The 23,993-nt window shown below is 41.5% G+C and overlaps 1 protein-coding gene across 1 annotated transcript in view; it reads left to right on the top strand.

The window, feature by feature from the left end:
• CYBB (cytochrome b-245 beta chain) overlaps positions 1-23,993 on the top strand; it is a 133,136-nt gene that overhangs the window by 38,729 nt on the left and 70,414 nt on the right. The window contains exons 4-5 of the mRNA XM_085622908.1: positions 7,436-7,520; positions 17,892-18,037. Of these exons, the coding sequence (XP_085479034.1) occupies positions 7,436-7,520; positions 17,892-18,037 (231 nt within the window). The remainder of the gene's footprint in view (positions 1-7,435; positions 7,521-17,891; positions 18,038-23,993) is intronic.

Below are 23,993 nucleotides of genomic sequence, written 5' to 3' on the forward strand. Positions count from 1 at the left end.
AATTAATGCTTTTTAAATGTAATAAGGAAATTCCAGTGATATCCAGTGGGAGAGGAAGGCCTTGCAGTAATGAAGCACTAATTTAAGAGTTTTTCACTACTAGGACATGTAATACTTAAAGGTACATGTCCAACGTTTCTAAATACACTGCACCCTGCCCTCAGGGATGTCCAGGGTCTACCCTAGGGGTAATTTATATGTTTTAAACAGGAAGATTTGCACCAGACAAAAGGTTTCTTTTGCCAGGTCGAAATGGCAGTATAAAACTGCACACACAGGCTGCAATGGCAGGCCTGAGACATGTTCAAAGGACTACTCACGTGGGTTGCACAATCAGTGCTGCAGGTCCACTAGTAGCATTTAATTTGCACGCCCCGGGTACACATAGTACCACTGTACTAGGAACTTACAAGAAAATTAAATATGGCAATTGAATATAAGCCAATTCAACCATGTTTTAAGAAGAGACCACAAGCACTTTAGCATTGGTTAGTCACGGTAAAGTGCGCAGAGACCTAATAGCCAACAGAAACAGGTTTATAAAACAGGCAAATGGTTTAGGGATGACTCTGCAGAAAGGGCCAAGTTCAACACGCCTGATTCACTGTCTCGCTACAAGCAAAAAATAGTTTGGAACATAGATGAAGAGTTTTTATTCTGAAAACAAATACAATAGAACATAAAACTTACTGTTGACGTACAATAACTGATAATAGCAATACATAATTCCTGGTTGCACTAGTATACATGTCACAGCTTTATTGGCAGCCAAACCATCACATGATAAGAAACAGTCAACATATTTTGTAGAGTCACTTCCACTTTATCAAGTCTATAAATTAAAATAACATGAAGTTTTACGTGACTTAATTGCAGGGTAATTGCCACAAGATCAAAGTACATGTGATTGCATAATTAGGAGAAATAACAACTGTGTTTAATAAAGAGAGTTCATATACTGCATGCAGCACCGCGTAATTTCAAGCAGGCCACTATCTCGATGCAATCCTATCTGCATTATTTTTCTGTCTGAACATCATAAACTCAAAGTAGTGGTTAAAACCCCCAAAGCAGTGGTTTATAGGTGAGATAGAAAAAAATTGGTCACAGGCATTGAGGACGTTTTCTCTTTGAGTGTCAGGGATAGTTTGCTATGCCTGGAATGACCATCTCTGCAAAGCAATGTGCCCCATTGGTGGCCCTGTAGTGGACTGTTCGCAGGGTCAACGATTTCTTATGTCAGAGATAGCTGAGGCCTATTTACAGCAGGGCTCCTACTCCCTCAAGCCGTAAATGGCCCTCAAAGCCTGATTCTTATGGGCTTGATTCAGAGATTTCCTAGGAAAAGTCAGAAATGTGCACCCGTAGGACTATCCTTACATTTGGTGTAAAGTTTTAGCTTTGCAGCTCCTGTGAAAGGACTGCACAGGGACTCTTGGGGATCTTTGATGATTGTGTATATGAGGAGTACTTGCATCTGAAAATATTTCTGCTTGAGAAAATATCACAGGTGTACATTTATATATGTGCAAATATGGCCCAAACGTTTAGCTTGCACTTTGTTTTGTTTTGTGTTTATCCATGAACATAATAATTGTAGTTATATAGAAATCACTTCCTATACACTTCAGCCCCATCAATTTTGGGAGTTTTCATAACCATTCCCATCATGGTAAAGGATAGACCTGTCAGCCTTCTGGTGTTCTTACCCTAAACGTTTTGCAGTACTCTTCCATATTTTTCTGATCTCGTTTTTGTTGGCCATAGGATTTTTGTGCACTGTACCACTGTTAAAGAGTGTGTGCTCACTCTTTATAACATGGTAACATTTGCAGATCCCCGAATTGGCATATGTAATTTATTTATAAGTCTCTAGTAAAGTAACACTACATATACCCAGGGCGTGTAAATTAAATGCTATTAGTGTGCCTGCACCCCTCATTGTGCCACTCACTTAAGTAGCCCTTTAAACATGTCTTAGTCCTGCTATTGTAGATTTAGTGTACAGTTTTAAACTACCATTTCAACCTGGTAAATTAAACCTTTTGCCAGGCCTACACCTTCCCTTTTCATACAAATAAGCCACCCCTAGGGTGGGCCCTAAGCAGTCCATAGTGCAGGGTGAAATGTATTTAAAAGTAGGATATGTAGTTTTATGTTTCACATATCCTTATAGAGAAAAACCTTTAAACTAGTTTGTTCACTATTGCAAGGCCTACCTTTCCCATAGGATAGCATTGAGGTTGTTTTTATTTATTTATTTATTTGCATGTTTGTACCGCGCTGGAATCGACTCCCTGAGTAGTATCTCCGCGCCCTTTAGCACCATCAATAAACAAAAGAACAGACACTAGCCGTGTACAATTATAACATTGAAGTGGTATCCTAATTCTGAAAAAGGAAGGTTTTTAATTGTTTCCTGAAAGGAAAATGTTCTCTGTACAGTCTGATAGCTATGGGGAGGCTGTTCCACAACATAGGACCTGCCACAGATAAAGCTCTGGACCACTGTCTTGCTTTCCTAGCTCTGGGGACCCATAGCAAGGCCTGTTCACTAGATCTGAGAGAGCGTGTGGGGACATACGGAGTACATTTTTTGGCCAGGTAGGCCGGGCCTCTCCCAGTCAGGCATTTCTGTATGATACAGCATATTTTAAACTTCACCCTCTGTTTCACTGGTAACCAATGAAGTTTAACCAACAGGGGTTTGGAAGGTGTCCGAGGGGGTGCGTTTAGTACAAGGCGAGCAGCAGTGTTCTGAACCACCTGCAATCTTGAGATGACTCCTTCGTTTGCTGATAGTAACAGACCGTTACAATAGTCTAGTCTGCTCAAAACTAGCGCTTGCACCAAGGTCTTTCTTGTGGCGGCAGGAAGTAAAGGAAACACTTTCCGAAGCAGCCCAATGATGTGAAAGCATGAGCCCACCACTTGATTACCATGTTGTTTTAAGGAAAGCTCCTGGTCCAGCCTGACACCCAAGTCCTTCACTACCAGTTTAGGCTCAGGGACTGGCCCAAGATCTTGAGGCCACCAGTCCGGAGTCCACAGGAGTTTGGCCTCACCGAATAACATCACCTCTGTTTTAGCAACATTACATTGCAAATAGTTGGACGCCATCCAGTGTGCCACTGCTTTCATTCCCTGGGCAAAAGAGTTCCTGATCTCTGTAGTGAGGGTTTTAAATGGAAATAGGAGTTGGGTATCATCCACGTATGACACCGGGATGAACCCATGGGATCTCATGATGTTGGCCAAGGGGGCCCCATAGATGTTAAAAAGCGTGGGGCTCAAACAAGAGCCCTGTGGCACCCCTTTAGAGATCCCCGGCTCCTCTGACCGATATGTACCCAAGGTGACACTTTGGGTACGATCTGTTAGGAAACTTCTCAGCCAAGCCAGCGCCTTATCTTCCAGGCCAATGTCAGCTAGCCTGGAGGTCAGGATGTTGTGCGACACGGTGTCAAACGCCGCTGACAGATCCAACAGCACCAGGATAACGGAATAACCCCTATCCTGGAACATATGTAGATCGTCTGCGACAGACAGCAAGGTGGTCTCGGTGCTGTGTCTAGGCCTAATCCCTGACTGGGAAGAATCCAGCCCCCCTGCTTTTTCGATGTAAGTAGACAGGTGGCGGTTTACAAACTTCTCAAATAGTTTACCCAAAAAGGGAAGAAGAGAGATAGGTCTCAAATTAGACAGTTCTGTCCAGGGAATGGCATTGTTTTTCCTCAAAGGTCTTACCAGCGCCCGTTTCCAGAATAAGGGAACCTCCCCTGTACTCAGGGACAGATTGACTAATCGCTGAATTCCCAGACCTAGATCGTTAGCCAACATAGGCATGATACGTGCAGGGATGGTATCCAAAGGGCAGCCACTCTTTATTTGCATGATTAATGAAATTACCTCCTCTATAGATATGGGAGGGAAATCAGTAAGGCACAGGGCGGAGTGAGAATGGACTCCTGTAGTCAGTGGAGGGATGTTATCTGCTATGGCAGTTCTGTTGGAATACATTATTTTGTCATAGATCCCATCTATCTTCCTTGTAAAGAATAGTGAGATCTTAATAAGGATAACGTCCAAATGGAACAGATAAACAGTTCATGTTGGTGTGTTTGGAATTGTAATGAAAAATCTTCTTCTATGGTAAAGTCAGATTTTGAATTCATGTTTGAAAATGCCACTTTTAGAAAGTTGGCATTTTTCTTCCTTAGCTATTTAGTGCCTGCAACCTGTCTCTGGGCCACATAACAGCCCCACACAGTAGGGAGCTTAGGTGTGCATGGATGGGCCATCACTGGCGGGATGCGGGGTGGAGCTTGCCACAGACCCTCTTACACCTGCATAGGCTGTGTCATGCCTCCACAAAAAGGATTGCATGCCTCCTGTAGTTAGTCAGGAGCCAGGACAGAGGAGACAGGTACCCTGAGCACTTCAAAGGGAATCCTCAAGAAGCTTCTCCCACTTCAAAGAAGACACTGGGTATAAATATTGGACCTCAGACATCAATTCTTCAGTACAATTCTGGATTTGTGGAGTTCCTGTCAGTAAGGACTGCTGTGATGCTGAAAGGATTGCCACTCTACTGGACTGCTGCCCTGAAGGACTGTTGCACTGCTGCCCTCTTGCCTGAGTGACAAAGAATGGACCTGTAACCTATCCCAGGACCACCAGAGTAAATCCAATGGATAGTCTCTTGTAACCAGGACATTGACTCTGCAACTGTAAGTCCCAACCTGCCACGCAGTGCCTCCCCAGTCCTGGACCATTGGATGTGGGCCTGAAGGTGTGCTGCCAGCCCATTTGTGGACACAGCAGAATCGACGCATCTCCTCTGCTGTGCGGCGCAACCTCAAGCAGAGCCCATGCATCTCCTATACTGCATGAGCTTTCCTGAAGCAAGGACTTTGCATCGCCGTTGCAGCCTCATCAGAACCACTGCTAGGCAATGCATCCCTGAAGCAGACCTTCGCATTGCAAGCCCCTTGTAGATGGAACCCTCAGCTTCTTTGGAATCAGCTAGTGTGCCACACATCCTCGATGCTGGGCTTTGTATTGCAAACTATATTCACTTAAATAATTTAAACTACATATCTCCAGTTCTACTGATAGGATTTTTGTCATTTTGGTCAAGTTTTATTTATTAAAATGTATTCTTTTTTTCTAAATTGGTGTTGGATCTTTTTGGGTTGTGTCTTCATTTTATTACTGTTTGGAATGCTGCATAAATCTTTACAAATTGCCTCTAAGTTCAGAATGAATGCTCTGTTCCAAGCTACCAGAGACTTGAGCACAGGCGAATTTAGGGTTTGCTTGTGACTTCACCCTGACAAGTATTGTGGTTGTTGTTTTGAGTAGGATTTTACCCCACTCAACCAGCAACCCAGTTTCTTACAATACAGCATTTACTCCTGCCATGCATGCATTTTAGGGGTGGGAAACTGTTGCCAAAGGTTTTGTGAATGTCCACAAACCTACAATTTTGAGGGTGTTTATTGGTGGAGAACCCCAAAATGCGAGGAAATGTGCTTGTGTGGAAATTCCAAATACTGCTACAATTACAGTATAAGCAAATCGCATTTGTGAGGGCAATTTGTGGCACTACTGGCTCTATGAATCTGGAATAGGGTTTTCCTGATGCAAACAGCTTTATGAATCAAGTCCCTTTTATTTTGTACTAGTCAACGGAGCCTTCCAAGAAGTCTGTGGGAACCCCCCATACGGAATACTCCATTTCAGATGTGGGACAATGGACAGAAATTACCATGCAGTCTAAGTTCCTTTTGTTTAAAAAAACTTTGTGAAGAAAATATGTCTGCATGATTATTAATAATGGTGTTCTCCATATTTCACAATCATGCATGACTAAAATATACAGAATGATTTGCACAGGTCATGTGCCACCTCGTATTCTTTTTAAAGTCCTACACAGAAGGCCCATCTATTAGTTCCTTTGAAAAACAAGTCTGTGAAAAATAAATGGTAGCAAGAATGCTTGGCAATTTGTTACTTAACACAGAATCTCTGCACGCCTGGTACTCTGCCGGGAATTTGTGTCTTGAGTATTTGTGAATATGGTCTGTTTAACAATTACTCTGTTACAGAGTAGACTATCTGCCTGTTCAGTAATTCTGCTACAAATTGTGTGCAAACAATTTGGCCCAATGTAACCTTTGTATTTTTCAGTGGATTTCTATTGTTTTTTTTTTTTATTATTCTATTTCCTAAAAAATATAAAAACTGTTAAAAACCCTTCCAGAAAAAAAAACGTTCTTGTTAGAACCACCATCAACTCAAACAAAGAGCTAACTCTATGTTTTTGATGTGTCAGTATGAGAAGTGCAATTCAGCATTTAGCACCCTTTCATCCAAAATGGGCCAGAGGATGCATTTTGTGCATAATGGCGTAATTTCAGTAATTTCAGAAGAGTAATGCGTAATTACTGAAATTACTCTGGGTACTCCGGCTTAATTAAAATTTCGCCCAGGCCTGTTATATAGAAGTGAGAAGGGTAGGGAGGCACAAAGAACTGATCAAATGATCTATGCCAGAGGCCTAATTTGTTTCTGAACTGAATTAAATTAAATGTTTACGATGCTGCAATGCTAAAGCAAGCAGTATGTCAACAGCATGTAAACTTGCAATTTAAATCTTTACATACATATTTGTAAACATTCATTTTACACAGTAATTTGAAACTGTTACTTAATATGAGATATATATTACACAATGGTGGTCGCTACTGTGTGTATATAAATTAGAGTTTCCATAGAAACAGCATTTTTTTAGCTAATTACTGAGGTGCCATATGACTAATCTTCATGAACGTTCTGCAAAAGTTCATCCACCTCAGCTCCTTCCTGGAAAGTTTCAGGGAGATCTGTTAAGTGGGGACCCAGAAAGGGGGCGGGAGAAAAACATTGTTGGCCCATGTGAATTTCCATAAAAAACTATACAATAAAGACAGCTGAATTGAATTACACCAAATATGGCAAAAATGTTATAATTTACCCAAAATGCATGCTTTTCATTATTTTGTGTAAGTCTGTTCAGCTGCTTTCAAGAAACCTGTTTATAAAGAGGTGCTTGGGGTGGTCACGAAGGGGTTAAAAATATAATGATATCTAGAGACTTGGTCATGAGTGCAACAGTGCCATAATTAAAAAAATAAGGGTCTCTGATTGGCCAGGAGAGCTTTTTCTCCCATTGTCCTTTTTGGTACTGTTGGCCTAGTGCCAAGATACATGGCCTAACACACACAATATACACACAAACAAAGCGGCTCAAATATAGCGATGACAAAATGAAAAATGTTACTGTTACCAAATGGATGTGATATTGCTGATCATTTCCACCTCGGCAGGGCACTGATGTATGCTTATCCCCAAGAGTAAACACTCTTCTTGTTTTTATCTTTCTGAAATACAGTGCTGTGGGCGAAGCGTAAGAAGACAGATTGACCGAAATCTCTCATTTCATAAGCTTGTAGCATGGATGATTGCTCTCCACACAGGTATGCCTACAATACGTTTTTCACAATTCTACAAGCATTCTCTTTAAGTTACATGGAAAATGAATCCTGGGAGACAATTGTAGGAAATGCGAAGACTCCTCACAGTTTAGAAAACTGATTGATGTGATGGAAATTGGGTAGGCTAGCCTGTTTTCCATGTTTATTTTGTGTGGATTTCAGTAGTGTTTTCGCAGTGTTTTCCAAATGTTTTGAAATCAACTGCCTAAACCCCAAAATAGACAAAACCTGTGTTTTTCCAGTATTTACAAAACATGCAGTTTTTTTTAAAGTGATTGTCCTATAGCACATATTTATTTCAAAGAATAAGTAATGCAGGGTATGTAGAGTCTTCCAATGGGCACTGTGTCTAATAAAACTATGTCAGACTTTTTAAACCCCATAGCTGATGAGGCTTTTCTACCTCAGTACTGAGCTCTTTCTGGCTATTTGAAGTACTTCGTACTTACACTTTAATGACTTTTTTTTCTAAGCAAGGTACTCATGGACAAATTTGCAACATTAGTTTTTTAAACATCATGGGGATTCTGAAGACACCCAGGGTTTGTGCATTACCCTGAAGGGGACTGACAAAACATGCAAAATGTAGCTCCATTTTGTTTTTTGGGGGGGAAAATGGGGGAAAAGTGCATTGTAAAAAAAAAAGTGCCTGTTGTTTTTTTTACACCCTTGAAATACTGTCTCGGCTAAAATCGCCATCTTCCCAGTTTTTATGAACATGCAGAGCTGTATGAAAAACACTTTTTTACCACTGTCTTAGGTTTTTTACTAGAGGGGAATTTTTCCTAATTTTTGTGCTTTCAACCTACTTCCAGTATGTGGTGGAAACAGGTGTGAAGCCCAAGGGTGATGGCAGAAAACTATATATTTCTGAAAAGCAGACAGCATTCTGAATTCAGCAAAGCATCATTTGTGTCGATCATCCCTCAGGGTTTTCTCAAACAAACTAACTGTTTAAATATTTACTTTCAATGAGTAGGAAAACCAACCATTTTTACAATGTTTTCATCTGTAACTTCTTTTCACAACGGCTAATTTACAAAATGTATATACCATTATGTCTGCTATACCCATCTGATCATGGAGATATATAGTGTTTGTATGTTCTCCAAGAACTGAGGTATACAGAGTCAACAATTGAGCTGCACCCTACAATGCTCTTTCATTGTTTACAGTATAGAGCAATTCATATATTAAAATGAAGTGAGTGAACAATGGGTATGAAGGAAACCTACATACTTCAGAAAAATGTACACTGGATACTGAGTTTGAGAGAGTGGTTATTTGTATATCTCCGAATTTGTTGTCCCCATACTAGCATTTTACAAAATGCTGTCTTTCTTACACACTGTTTTACATTTGGAAGGTATAAATACAAAGAAATCCAATTGGTAATAACAGATGTTCTCCTATTCTGCATTCCCACATATCTCCCAATAAAAATGGTTCCCTACTTTTTTGGCTAGGGCTAACATCTGCAACACAATGCACCTCAAAACACGACCTGGAGACATCACAATTTACCTAGCAGAATCTATGCTTTTTTACAACGTGGCTAGAGGTGAATTTGGATGTTAGCTCAGCCGCCACCCAGGTAAACTTGGGCTCTCATTGATCTTGGTTTGGTCCGTTCCTGTTGCAGGTACCATTGCAGGTACCCCCTCATGTGTATTTAATCTACTAACACACTCTCACCGCACCTTTATCTTACTCTTGAAGGCTCTTTTTCATCCTCACTTTCTCCCTTTGTAATTGTTTGTTCTGTATTTCTGTTCCTCCTCATTTCCACATTTGCTTCTGTTCTCTCTCTTTCTCTGGGTCAAATTCTGATGACTAAAAATAAATCCTGGTTCCCAAAAGAGAGTGCAGGTGGGTTCCATCTGTAGACCTCGCCTCAATTTAAGATCTGGTGATCACACACCTTATGGCATAAACCTATGTCATAAAATTCAATTTTTAAACAGTGACCTTGCTTAGGGCCTGCCTAGCATCTGACTCCAGGTTACTCCAAGGTATATGTGTAAGACAAATCCCAATGGAAATTTGTGGATTGGTATTCACTAGGCATGAACATAACTTGCATAGTTTTGTGTAAGGTAATCCAAGAACTCAGTGATGATAAGCCGAATAATGCAGAATTATGCAAAAAGAGTAATTCTGTTTTTAGCACTATTAGTTAGCACAAAAATGCCCCCTTTCATCCAAACGGGACATGAGGATGCATTTTGCGATAAAATAACAGCGCTAAATGCAACAGAACACGAATATGAAGGGCAAGCATTTTCTCGCACTTGCTCTTGGGATAGGATTCTCCATCAACTTATTACCAGCATTTACCGATATTTTCTTGCGTAAAATGCAGCCTCTCATTCAAAATGGATGTGAGGATGCATTCTGCACTAAGAGACATCACTAAATGCAGCAGATGAATAGCGAGAGGCTGCTCACGCTTGCTAAATGTGTTCACACAGTATGGTTTTCCCACAAAATACTCCTAATTATGTGGCCAGGAGTAATAGCATAATTATCGATAATTCCACATTAAAGAGTAACTCAGATCAAGCAAATTACTCTGATTATTCAGATGAAATCAAAATTCTGCCCATGCTTAGTATTTACATGGCACCATACACCACTAGCAGGCCACTTCAGATTTCCTCAGAGGGAAAAGAAGATAGTTGGAGGGTAAGGGAACGAAGTGGAATCTGGTAAGCAAAGATAAACAAAACAGGTAACATTCACAGTGCGACTCAATGCATTTTAGCTTAAAATGGAACAAAATGAATCGCCTCATGCTGTAACCATTTGGCTGTTCCAAGAGGCTTAGCTCACTTTGATACGTAGCCTAGGGTTTCACTGTCTCATACTTCTAATTGACACCAGTTAGTCAGGGAATTGGATGAGTGAAGACCTGACAGAAGTAAAAGCCTTCAACTCCCTGAGGAACTTGAAAATGTCTTGCAAAAGTCTGGTTTCAGAGGATTAAAGGCTTTCAGACCTTGTGCTCCCAGGACTTTCCCACTGACGCCTTCTTGATTAACAAAACTTGAATTATCATGTTATTGGTTGCTGATCTGAGGTTGCAGGTTGGGTAGTAGTTTAGTAAGCTTTTTGTTTCCTCAGTCCAGTGCTCCCTGCAGGTAATGCAAAGTATCTTGAAGGTTACCAGCAGTACCAAAAGCACCCAGTGTAAGATTTTGCAGGCAGAAATGATGTGCTCCATCTTTTTCAGGACTATCACTAGTCTTGCTGCTAACATTTGGCCCAGCTGAACTTGAATGGCTTGTCATGTAAACCTATGTGCATGTTTGTTCAGTAATCAAGGTCTGGCAGAACCAGTAAGTGGAGGAAGTCCTCTTTCGAGAGAAAACTTAAGTTTGGTGTGACTTTGTATGAAGGTGGAGGTAGAGGTGAGCATTTTGCCTCTCAAGACTCACTTGTGATTTGAACAAGAAGGAGGGGCCAAAGTCAACTGCTAGGTTCTTCATTGTAAGCTAGGCTGGGGATGTCAACCAAAACAGGAGGCCCCTGGAAAGGTAAGTAGATTGAATTTAGTTTACCAAACAGTAAGCTTTTTGTTTTTGAGACAAGGATACAAAGATTGCTTATCCTCCTCCATTCCAGTACATGGATAAGGCACAAAGCACTATGTAAGTTGCTGCTACATTCTTCCCCCAAATTTATCGTGGCCTGTGTATCATCTGCATCGGTTTGTAATGGAACCTTGAATTGTTAACATCGGCATAAAGGCATAGGTACACGTTAAAGAGCCAAGGGGATAGTGAAGAACCTTGGTTGCCCTGCAAGACATCTTTGGGATTCTGAGATAAACCAACCCAGGTATGTTTTTACTATTCAACCTTCATGATTGAACTAGCCCTGTAACACCCCATGCAGGTTTTGCGGTGAAGTAGTATGATTGCGTGGTCAAAAGTGCCATAAGCTGCAGAGAAGTCTAGTAATATTAAGGCTGTAGGTTGGTTCTCATCAATGGCTCTCAGCGACTCCCCACAAATGTCGATGACTGTTGAATCTGAGGCTCTGATTGGTATAAAAACTGACTACCAATTGTGTGGTAAGAACAGTTTTTGTTATGTTGTTGCAGCTGCCTTAATACCTTCTATCTGTATCTATGAGACCAAGTGATAGTTGAGAGAGAGACTTTCCTATCCAATTGGGTTTCCATAGGTGACAGAAATTATTGCTACTTTTATTTTGTGCTTGTCAAGGACCACAGGAAGTGAGTTATAAATGGTACCAATAACTGGGGCTAAGATAGTAATTTGGCTCTTTATCAAGCTGGCTCTGCAAGATTGCCTAGGAAATGATTAATCTTTGATGAAGCTTTGATATTTCTTACCATTTTAGTAATCACTCCTACTGATATTGGTACGACATCGAGAACTTTAGTGTGTCATCAGGCTAGGCAGTGATTTTTTTCACAGTTAAAGACTTTTGTAAAACTTTTTTTCAATATCTGTAGAGCTGTGAAACAATAGCCTTGGAGACCTTCCATAGGAAAGCGTGTCGCATATAGTACTTTAAAAAATGTGTACTCGAGTTCCCCGTCGACTGTTTCCAGGAACGTCCTCAGAGCAGTTGTGTAAATGGGACACAGGAAGGGCAAGGCATTTGGCAATGACATCGTTTGCTGTGGCTATGCAGAAATCTCACATTTCCACATGATGTTTCCAAATGTGGAAACCACACCACTGAACCACAACTTCTACCATAATACTCGGTCACAGACTACATTTAATCAGGACCATTTAAAAAAAATAAAAAATCCCAGGCGGTGAAGGAAATAGTCATGTATTTGGTTTTTTAAAAATGTAAAAAATGCTGGTCTCTGTTTACAAATCCGACCCTTTTGACTCTACCTGACTGATTTCCGTTGGAGAATATTATGGAATTGGGTTGTTGAAGTCATAGGATTTGAAACTTCAAGAAGCAGCTCAATTTATCTTCCATTCCAAGAAAGTTTACAAACTGAGCTGTGGAGTAAGAAGTGGGAAAACATATGGGAGAAGAAAATAATTGCCTGGCAAAACTGCTTTATGATTATGATCATTGTCATTGCTGTGATAATATTATAATACATGGAAGTCTGCAATCTCTGCATAAAAAGCAGGCATTCTGCAGCAATGAGTAGGTCAAACACTGAGAAAGATCCTGCACTCTCTAACTCTAGGCATGTCCCAGCTGATGTTCTACCTATTTAACCATATACGCTGCACACCAAGGTGTTGGAAGCAATATTTATTGGTGGTTATAACCGCTTCCCTGTGGCGCACATTTCCCTGCTGTGCAGGCGAATTCTACGCGTGCGCAAATCAGACGGCCCCCGGCCGTCCGACGCACACGCCCACTGTGACGTCAGACGGCCGGGGGCCGTCCGACGCATGGAAGAGGATAAACATATTCTGCAATTGTAAAATTCAGAAGTACTTCCAGTTTGTTTAGAGACTATCTTTCAATACTAAGGATCATATATATGAAACAACTGCGCAGCGGAGCATAGGAAGTCACCTTGCTGCGCTGCGTCACTGGGAAAGGGCAGGAATGTACCGTATTTAAGGCAATATGGCGCTTTCCTGTCCTTTCCCCTGCGCTGGAGAACAATGGGCTGCCTAGCACCAAATGACAACACCCTTACACAATGCCTGCATTGCAAGCAGGATTGTTTTTGTGCAGGAAGGAGTAACTTCCTGCACAAAAACAATCCTATGAGGCTTATATAGAAAGAGGAGAAAACAAGGAGAAATTAAGATATTTCTCCTTGTTACGCCGCCCCTGGGGAGGGGCATCTTTTTGACACATTTCCCAGGTTTACCTGTTCTTGTATATCTGGGAATGCGTCAAAATCCATGGATGTTACATAGGAACAACCATGCAACACCCATGGAAACGCCTCCCTTGTGCAGATTAATGCAACACAGCGATTTGCTCTGCGTTACATTACTCGAGATTTATACTCTGGTTTCTCTTCAAACCAAATAAATCTTTTGCCTTTTATATTACTCGAGATTTATGAAGCCACGCAGGGCCACGCAAGGTGGCCTTGCGTTACTTTATTAATCTCATTTTGTATTTGCGTCACTCTTGCACCATCATACTTCCCTTTTGGACAGACCCCGCTGCAAATCGATTTTTGGTTTCTACCCCTGTAACTAACCAGAAGGAATCATGTCAGTCTGGTCAAGCAAAAATCAAGTAAGGAATGTCAAAACCTTAACAAATGTTGACTTAGACCACACATCAAGCATTCATATGAATTGACAGTCTGGGGCTAGACAGCGTTCAACTGTATATCAACAATGGGTATTCTTGACCCAGTAAAACAAACCACAACTTAGTAAGCAGCACAAATCATGTGTTTCTAGTGAACTGCTGCAATTAAAACGAAGGGGCAGTAAACATAAAAGATTATGGTGCAAGTTTAAAATTGAGTCATCTGCATCTGCTTACAAAACATTGTAGGATGTAGAAAAAGCTATAATTTCAGAAAAAGCCAAGTCATTATTATATGCAATGATGTGGTTTGCTGCTACAAACGTAGTTTAATGGGAGCTAACAATTCCTCCAGTAAGTGAATGCCATCTGAACTCGTTTTTCATGAATACTGTGATAAGCTGATTTAAATGCCAAAATTAAACAAAGAGAAATAGTTCTGCTGTTAGAATAACAAATCCTAAACTGTTTAGGCCTTCTGTATTACAATTTAAAAGTTTTGACCTGGTATCACCTAAGGAAATTTAGAAATTGGTAGCCAAGTTGAGGACCTCTAGCTCCAGGGATGATGTTTTCCTACTGCCTTATTCAAGTAGAATATTAGATCTTTATCGTAGGATATTTCTAATTTGATGAATTCTTTCCAACAGCGAGTCTATCCCACTCCTTCAAAGAGTGTGATATTGACACCTTTAGTACAAAGGCCCACACTGGGCCCCAGGTCTATAGGTCAATAAATATTCTTCATGTTTACCTGAAATTACCGAATTAATCAATAAAAGACAGTTTCAGATTTATGTAGAGAAGAGCCCATTTCTTTCTGACAATCATCTGGGTATCGCCCATGGAGAGGAATGGAAATGGACATCAGAGAGCAATATGGCAAAAAGGAGCTTTAATTGTATTACATATTTCAGGATAATTTAAAAAAGTGAACCATGGGCTGCTCTTTGAGGCATTGGGGCTGGATGAAGAGTGAGATGCACAGCAGAGGACTAGATCCAATATGTTCAACTGCTGCAATTGAGATTTAACTGCCAGTGGCTAGACGTGCAGTCATACAAGTCTTCGTTCTATTGCCTCTCTTGCATCTATTGTTCAACATCTGTGTGATTGCTCTCACTGGTTTGATTGCAAAACTTGCCATTTTCTAATAAGTATGCATAGGGTTGAAATGGCACTTTGAATCGTTCAATAGGATTGGCTAAAAGACATAGGTACACGCTAAAGAGTCAAGGATGCAGTGAAGATCTTTTTTTTCCCAATGATTATGCATCTTGATTTGTTCCCCTCTTTTCTTGGCTTGCTGTGCGTCCCGTTCCCGAAGCTGGAGGTATTCCCTTAGGGGTTCCCATATGTCCCTAGGTTGGGATGTAGGTGGTTGTAGTTTAGCATACAGTTCACTTGTGGTGTCAGAATATGACATGCTTTTGAGCCAACTCTTGCTGTTGGGTTTCTGCCTAGTGCATTGCTATTGCTACAAATCTGCATACGCTTTTGGGCAGGGGGTCTACGTAACCCATCAGCACTAACAAGGGAGAAACTATCAGTTGCGCCCCAACTATTTGCTGCACAATACTATATATATCCTGCCAGAAGGCATTTATTACACTACACGACCAGGTCATATGTAAAAATGGTTCCACCTGTAAATTGCATTTAGGGCAATGTGTGAAGTTGGAGTTGTTTATCCTAACCATCTGCTGCGGTGTGACATAAGCCCTCTGAAGAATCTTAAAATGAAGTAGTTTGTGTCTATGGTTGCATGAGACTAGTTTAGTTTGTTTGCAACATCCTTCACATTTTTTATCTGTAAGTGGTTGTCCTGTATTGGCCGCCCAAACTTCTCTAACCCTAGCATCGTTTTGTGGCATAAGTGCAAGACATGCTTTGTACAGTCTAGAGGTGATATGTTCCCCACTGTTCCCCGCTAGTGTCTGTAATGATTAGAGTGAATGGGACAAACTCCTCGGGTTCTACAGGGTAAGTTGTAATAGCTTCTCTCAGTACTCTCTGTATTCGGGTCAGTACAAAGTGGTCCATGAATGAGGCAGTCGAAAAACGCTGGTCTTCCGTGCGAGAGAATGCGTGGCCTCCAGGGAACAGGTCTCCAAAGGTTACTAAGCCTATGTGGGAAAGAATGCGGCGAGTCCCAGCTTCCAGAGTTGGGGGGAGCCAGGGATTCGCCGACAGTGGCAGTGCTGATGAGTATAGTGTTGCCACCCCGCTTTTCAATAGCAATTTTTTCTATGCCCAGCATGCAGTGAATATTGGTTGTATGTCATGCGGGTCTCGCGGAATCCCAATGGGAAGTATCGCATTCAATGGTGTAGGATCTGCTAGGTCTTTTTCAGGTTTGGCATAAGGTATCCGTGCGTTAGGGTGATACCAATGGTGTGCATATCCACACTGCGCAACCAGATAGTAGAGTTGGATATCTGGCACCCCAAAACCCCCACTTTCATAAGGAAGTGTTCATATATCCCAGTTAATTTGTGGCTGCTTCCCCCACACCAGTTTTATTAAATGTGTACGGATCTGTGTAAAAAATGTGTTTATTAATGGGATAGGTATGTTAGTGAATAAATAGAGCAAGCGTGGTCATATCACCATTTTTATAATGGCTATCCGTCCTGCCATTGACAGCGGAAGCTTGACCCATTCCTCCACTAGTGCCTGTAGGCGGTCCAGTCATGGACCATAATTGAGGCGCAACACCTGTTCTGTTTCCCTGTGTAAATTAATTCCGAGGTACTTTATCTCTCCTTTGCACAATTTCAGGGGAAATTCTCTGCAGTTGTGCTTTTGTACTGCCGTTAGGGGGAATATCTCCGACTTACTCCAATTTATATGGAGTCTGGACAGTCCTCTGAATCGCTCTATCTCCGTTAATAAGGGTATCAAGTTTTCTTCTGGTTTCCTAACATACAGGTGTAGTGAAGATCTTTGGTTGCCCTGCAAGACATTCCTTGGGATACTGAAGTAAACCAACTCAGCTATATGTGTAGCCTTTGTCCTTGAAGGAGTTACTTAATTCATGCTTGGACTAACCCTAAAACACCCCATGAAGTCTTTGATGTGAAGTAGAACAATGGCGTGGGCAACAGTGCTATAAGCTTCTGAGAAGTCAAGTAATATTAAACCTGCAGGTTGATTCTCTTCAATGGTTTTCTTGACTCATCACATATGTTGATGAGTGTCAGTTCTGTGCATCTGATTAGTCTAACAACTGACTGCACAATTGTGTGATAAAGACTGCTTTAGTTGTATTGTTGCAGCTGCCTTGAAACCTCAGTTTCTAATATTGTAGTTTCTGTCTATGAATCTGAGATTGGGTGATAGTTGAAGAGGCCAATCATATCCCATGTGGGTGTCCTTAGGTAGGGAAGATTAGTGCTACTTTTATTTTGTACTTCTCAAGTCACCTAGCGACTTACAAATGTCAACTTGAACTTGTAAGTAATTTGGTTCAAATCCTATTGGCCTGCAGGATGAGTCACCCCATAAATTGGTAGTCACCATCCAAAGGTATTAGTGTACCAGAATAAATGTTGTAGAACACTCTTGCAAGCGAGATATGATATACTGACCACTTGTTCTCTCTGGCTTGGAAAATGTTCATTAACAACTCCTGGGATATTAAGGCCCTCACTACAACAGACTCGGCAATCCTATGGGCCACCTTGCCTCTATGGAATTTCCAAACCCAGAGGTGCTGATAATTCCAGGAGCAGAGTTACTAAACGTTTATGAGTGGGTCCTTAAAGGTGCAGGGTAGAAGTGAGGAATTACCAGGGTAATTGGATATTTAAGATCTGATTTCCCAGCTAGTCCTCATTTTCCCTGAAGTTTCACACAAAGGTTCCAACTGCTCCCAGCAGCCTACATCTCCAGATTAAAAAAAATACATTTTCGATGTTCCTGCGGATTTTACAATTCATAGAGGATAGCAACAGCCATTAGCAGCCTCATCAGAATTAATAGGCCTCTCATCAAGAGGGACTAAGCAATCAGAAAATGCATTGGACAGCTCAGAAGATGCAGAAGATTTGGAAGGCTGCTATAGACTGTGATTTGGGTCTTCATGTGTTTAATACTTTTCTCTATCTCTTTCATTCTCAGCTATTCACACTGTTGCACATTTATTTAATGTGGAGAGGTGTGTGGATGCCCGGGTCGAAGCAAACGGCACCATTCAAGAAGTTCTCTCGAACCTCGAAGATGGAACCAATGAAACATACCTAAACTTTGTTCGATCAAAAGTGCCGGTAAGAATAAAAAACTGTCATACAATCAGTGGAAAACCCATATGCACAATTTGATCTTTTGGTCACTTGCTCCCTCACGTTCTCCCAATAGTTGGATTTCACAGGGGCATCCCTCTTGTGAGTTTCAAAGGCATGACCACTTTTTTAAATATAAAACACGAATTTTCTTGGAACCAACCATCTCCTGGTGGTGGGAAGGTGAGGAGAATCTTGGGAACTTAACCTGGAATCTTGGGAACTCGACCAGAAACTGCACACAGACCAACCACTTCCAAAATCTGAGGTAAGGCTATCACCTAATGGTGATTCCAAATTATAATAAAACCTATAGAAATGCATTTTTTTTTATCAGTGAATGATGGGTTTTCCATCAGTCAAGTTTTGGCTGGAAGTGCAAAGTATCCACACGCCGTTCCTGATGTGGTCCAGACTAGCCTCCATTAGGGGCATAATACATGCCATAGAATTCCTCATTAAAGTTCTACCGAAATCTGACAATGTATCTCCTATTATGATGGTGGGCCACTGGCTCCACTTTTTAACCTACATCACCTTCAAGGCCAACTGTATCATCTACTAAGCCATCAACAATGGCATCCCGCATTATGAGTCTCAGAAGCTCACCATCTCCATTGGCTCTCCTCACACCCACAACCAGGACATGGTCTGGCTGGAGACAAAGAAGTGCACCCTCACTTAAATTCAGGGGCATATTTATCAAGGGTTTTGCTTCTCCTTTGCACCACGCAAGAGGGCAAAGAGTGATGAAAAACCTATAATGATATTTACCAAGCCACCTTACGTGACCCTGCATGGCTTGGAAAATCTGCAGTAAAGCAAGGCAGCACAAGTCTCAGTCCAAGGAGACGTTCCATGGGTGGAGCTTGGGTGTTCCCACGCATCCACCCATGGATTATGAAGCATTCCCAGATTTCCAACTACTGGTAGACCTGGCAATGCGTTAGAATGCGATGCCTTCTCAGGGGAGACATAACGAGGAAAAATATCTTTATTTTTCCTTGTATTTTCCTGTTACTACCTGTGCTGCATTCGGAACTTTCGAAATGTCAGAAAGTTTGAGCAGTTAATAGGAGGTAGACTGGGGAACACAGGAAGGTATATGGGACTCAAAGAGCCTCTGTGAGAATAGAGATCCTGTTAGATGGACAACTCTCTGGTGCTGACAGAGAGCCGTGAACATGATCCTACATGCTATTGTGGCCAATGGATAGTGGCCAGATGGCCAGGTCCCAAGGTTTCATGTGAGGTGCATAGAACAAGATGTGCAGCTGCATTCTAATATATTTTGATTGTGTACCTTTCTAAGACTACACAGAAGGTAACAGGCTAAATTCTGATGGGGTTGCTTTCAAGTATGAACTTCTAAGATCATCATTAAAAACAATATTATTAACAACTCTTACATCATGTAGCAGAAGCGGTTACCACTTCCTGATTCTATAGCATTATACTCCACGGACAAGGGCTTTAACAGTTGATAATTGCCCTATCTCCAATTTATATGCCTGACCTGCCGGTGAGGGTCTATAATGGCTGAGATGGGATTTAGCACAAAGCAGAAGGTTTATAATGCTATTAGACTGTTCCACTCTCTGAGGGTAGAATGTTACAAATCAAACAATGAGAAATGGAAGAGATACATTGAAATGTTAAAGCAGAATGCCTTATTGGTCGTCATTGACCCTCTGCCACTTTATTGTTTTTTGTGGAGCGCTAAACATTCCAATGTTTCAATTAAGGATTATAGTCCTCTAACAAGGGCTACAAAGGTTGTTAAAGTCCCTGGGCTAAAGTTATAGGCCAAAGCCGCAGATGAGGGCCTATAGCAAGAGAGAGGTCCTTTAACAATCATTAGAGCCTGAGGTAGCAGGGCATAACCCTATTAGAAATTTTCTTTTCTGAGGATAGAATGTTCTAAATAAACAGAGAACCAAAAAGCAAGCACTGGAATGTTGGAACAGAAGGTCAGTGCCATCCGTTATTGCAGACATAGACCCTCTACTTTAACAGTGTCTTCAATAGATCTCCCATCATTCCAATGGCCTAATAAGCTATATGTGGCTATTGCAATTTAGCATTGGCTGTCTAATCTGGCAGTTACATTATTAGCCGACACTAGCATATTTTATTCTGGTTTCCCAACTTGACCAAATAGCATGGCCAAGTAGGCAAGGAACCAGATGTAGCTTTAGAGAATGTGTTATTACCAATTCGTGGTTTCAGAGAGAGGGCAAAAGGAGTGAGTTGAATCAGGAGGCCTCAGAAAAGGATAGGGTTTGGTAGGAGAGGAGAGAGTTGTGGTGCTTTTTCTCCAAGAAAGTATTGTAAAATATTAACCAGAATGGTGTGTTTTACAAACTTTTTTCCTAAACTTATTGATAAGATTGCACTGGATGTGGAAGCAGTTCTGAAGAGGTGATGTGCAGTACCCACATTTTTAAAATGCCCAGGAATGATGCTCAGCAATAACAACATGGATGTGTCCATCTTCCCAATTTGAAACGCTAACTGCAGAGCAGCAGACAAACATTCATGAAACATTGGGCATTGTCTGACTCGATAGTATCTCATGTCGCTTTTGCTCATTGCCTGTAGGGATCTGCACCTCATGTTTTTCTCTCTGACATTGTCTCATGCTCTTTTGTCTCAATCTTCCCAATACCACCCTATCTTGTGCTGCCCTGTATTGTCAAACCTTATCATATGCTCCATTTTACACTCTCTCATGCGTTCAAACTTCATGTTCTGATGCTCTCCTGTCTCGTGATTTTGTAATGCTCTCCCGTCTCCTGCACTCTCAGTTGTTACACCATCTAACCTACAGATGGCAAGGGGTGCAATGTCATTCATCCAATGCCCTACACTGTGTTGGGCCTTCTGTCAGTGGAACCAATGGGGACATTGTCAATGAAAAAGTTCTGGTTCTTCCAAACCTAAATAGGGCAACCAGACCGTCATTTGTGACAGAATACCCTGTTTGCCACACTTTTAATCTGGCTCCAATTCTTGTGTCACACTCTCTCATACTCTCCTGTCGACTGCTGTCCTGCTTCACAATAACTCATGTTCTTCTGAGTCATGCTGTTTCATGTTTTCCTCCCTTGCACAGCCTCATATCCTCTTGTTTTACTCACTTTTGCTGTACATTTGTGTGTGCTATCAGTCTCTCCCTCTCATCCTTTCGCATGCTCTCCTATCTCTCACAGTATGACACTTTCCTGTGCCATGCTGCCCGATATGCCCCACTTTACCTCAAGCCATACAAGCAGTGCTTAATTTGCAAAGGAATGAGTGCAGGTGCCTAAAGCTCCCCTCAGAAGCCCGTGGCTGGTGCAATTAAATGTCGGCATACCCAATACCAAGCCTTTATTCCAACCTGTGCCTCTGTAATCCACCACTGCTGTGTTACAGTATTGAAGACACACATCATTGTCCCTGAATATTAGATGTAAACACATTAAACATTTGGACAAGTATGCCAGTGACCAGGCCAAAAGGGCACGGAAGAGCTGAAATTGGATCACAAATTCAAATCTGTTTCGAACAGTGCCCCCCAAAATATGTTTGGCCCAGGGCCCCCAAAATCCTTAAGATGTCCCTGTTTTTGGTGATACTCTGGTTGGTCCTGTTTTGTTTTGATGTTAGTTTAGTCTGCGTGAGTGTTTGATGACATTACTCCCATTGACAGGCATGCCAATAATTAATTGGTCTGTGTCATGATGCCAGATACAAGTAGTTATGTGGAGTTACATAAATACTTAGTTTCCCCTCATTTAAAATTATGTGCACAAAGGAAACGGAAGTTGGGTTTCACTTATAAAGGGTGCAGTAGCTAATTGATTCTGTAGCTTGTTAACCGGGGCACCAACTTCCCCATTTTCACATCAGATGTATGCTGTGTGTGAATTGTGAAAGTAGAACCGAATGTGGCTTCATTCTATATCTGGTTCATTGCACTTACCGATTGCAAGCTGGTTGCAAGCTCCTTTTGACAGGAAACAGCCCACATAATTTTGCAAAAAACGGGTTGTGTCTGTTCTCAGTTCATTTCCTCTTTTCTTCTTCCTGATGAGGGAATAAAAGTAGAATATGACCACACCCCAGGGTGGTGCTATATTTTTCCAAAGCAGATGAGGCAAACATATCAGAATGGGAAGATATACTGAAATTCCTGAAATCAAAAGTCCCAGGATCGGGTATTCTGCAGACTTATGAATCTACAAAACTGAAATGCAATAATTGAACCCCAAGGTTTATAAAATGTTTTTACGACATCATAAAAGCACGTGCAATTATTGAGTCAGTTCAGTGTCTCATTTCATTGGTCAGTGTACAAATTGAAACCTTGTCTCTGTTGGGGGTCAGTAAATTAGGTGTCACAAGCTGTTCCAATGCTCCTGCCAGGAGGTGTACTGGTAGAAAGGACACTACAAACTGGGTCATGTCTAGGCACTTCGTGTAAATAAATCCAACTCTTTTAATTTAAATGTTTCATTTACTAGTCTAAACTACTCTGACAACACTAATATTTTTCAGGAACTGTCAATCTATAGGGGCTGGCAAGAAAGCCAACAGTAAGTGTATGTAAAATCCACCATGACATTTTTAAGACACCACAAGAACCTATGGCGCATAAGCAATTACTCCAAGTGTAAAAATATTCTCAGGCTTTTATACACTCAGAGGCAAAATATCCATACAAAGACATCATATTCACGTCAAAGCGGAACCAATAATTATCCTGAAAAAAACTAGACTATCCTGTTTATTACACAATGGCTAACGAGTGGCCTCCAATGGTGACGTATAGCAGCACTCCTCCTGGACCATGCTCTGATCTTCTCCTCCTTACCTCAACCTGGTTTACTCAAAATTCTCTACCCTTAATGGATATTCTACTACCTAAAGGACATAAAATATTTCAATTAGTTCAAATAAACAAAAAAGGCAGCGGTGTTGCAATCATGATTGAAGAATCCCTCAAATGTGAAACAACTGAGATAATTTTGATCCTGCAAGGATTGTGTATGTTGCTTGACCAGGATTCACACACTAGTCAACCAACAACCCAATTTCCTACATTGGTGTTCAGCTGTGTGGATCAAGACTTGTGTTTGTGCAACACCATACTGTGAATTGTGTTACACAAAAATCCCAGATAAATAATTTGACATCCGAATAACCCCTTTTAAAATTCTTCCTTGGATTTTCAATGGGCTATTTTTCCCCCTTTTCTAACTGTAAGTGCCCTAGCATTCTTTTTTCACCATGGATGCCTGTAAACCTGATACCCTCAGCAGGACTGAGCTGCTGAAACTCTGCAAACCCAAAGGATGTAAAGCAGACAAACTGGATCTCCAGGTAGCCCTCAGGGCCTTAGAGGAAGTGCAGCAATGGCAACCCACCAAAGATAAAGATGAGGTGGATGAAAATGAGGAGGAAGGAGTACAGACAGAGCAGTGGGAGAGGGAGGACCCAGCCCAGGGTCCTGAGCTGCCAGGAGGGCCCAAATTGACCCTAGCAGATCACATGGATGTTCTGGATGACCAGGATGGTGCAAGGAGCACATAAGGAGCCTGGCCCCACAGGAGGTGGAGGACAGGAAAGAGGAGTGAAAGCTCATACTGGAGCTAGACAATTTGAAGCTAGAGATGGAGAAAGCTGAGACTGAGAGAGCCTTAGAGGAGAAGAGACATGCCATGGAGAAGAGAAGGATGGCCCAGGAGTTTAGTCTCAGAGAGCTGGACTTTAGAGCTAAGCAGATTGAGTCCAGAAGCAATGGTGGCAGCATACCCGCAATGTTTATTGGAGAAGGAATAGTCTGCATATCTAAGGATTTGGTGGCCAGTTATATGGTGGGAGATGATATTGACAAGTGGTTCTCAGCATATGAAGTGGTTCTAAGGGTGCACCAGGTTCCTGAGGAGTACTGGGG

Source organism: Triturus cristatus, chromosome 8 (assembly GCF_964204655.1).
Source record: "Triturus cristatus chromosome 8, aTriCri1.1, whole genome shotgun sequence".
NCBI classification, from domain to species: Eukaryota; Metazoa; Chordata; class Amphibia; order Caudata; family Salamandridae; genus Triturus; species Triturus cristatus.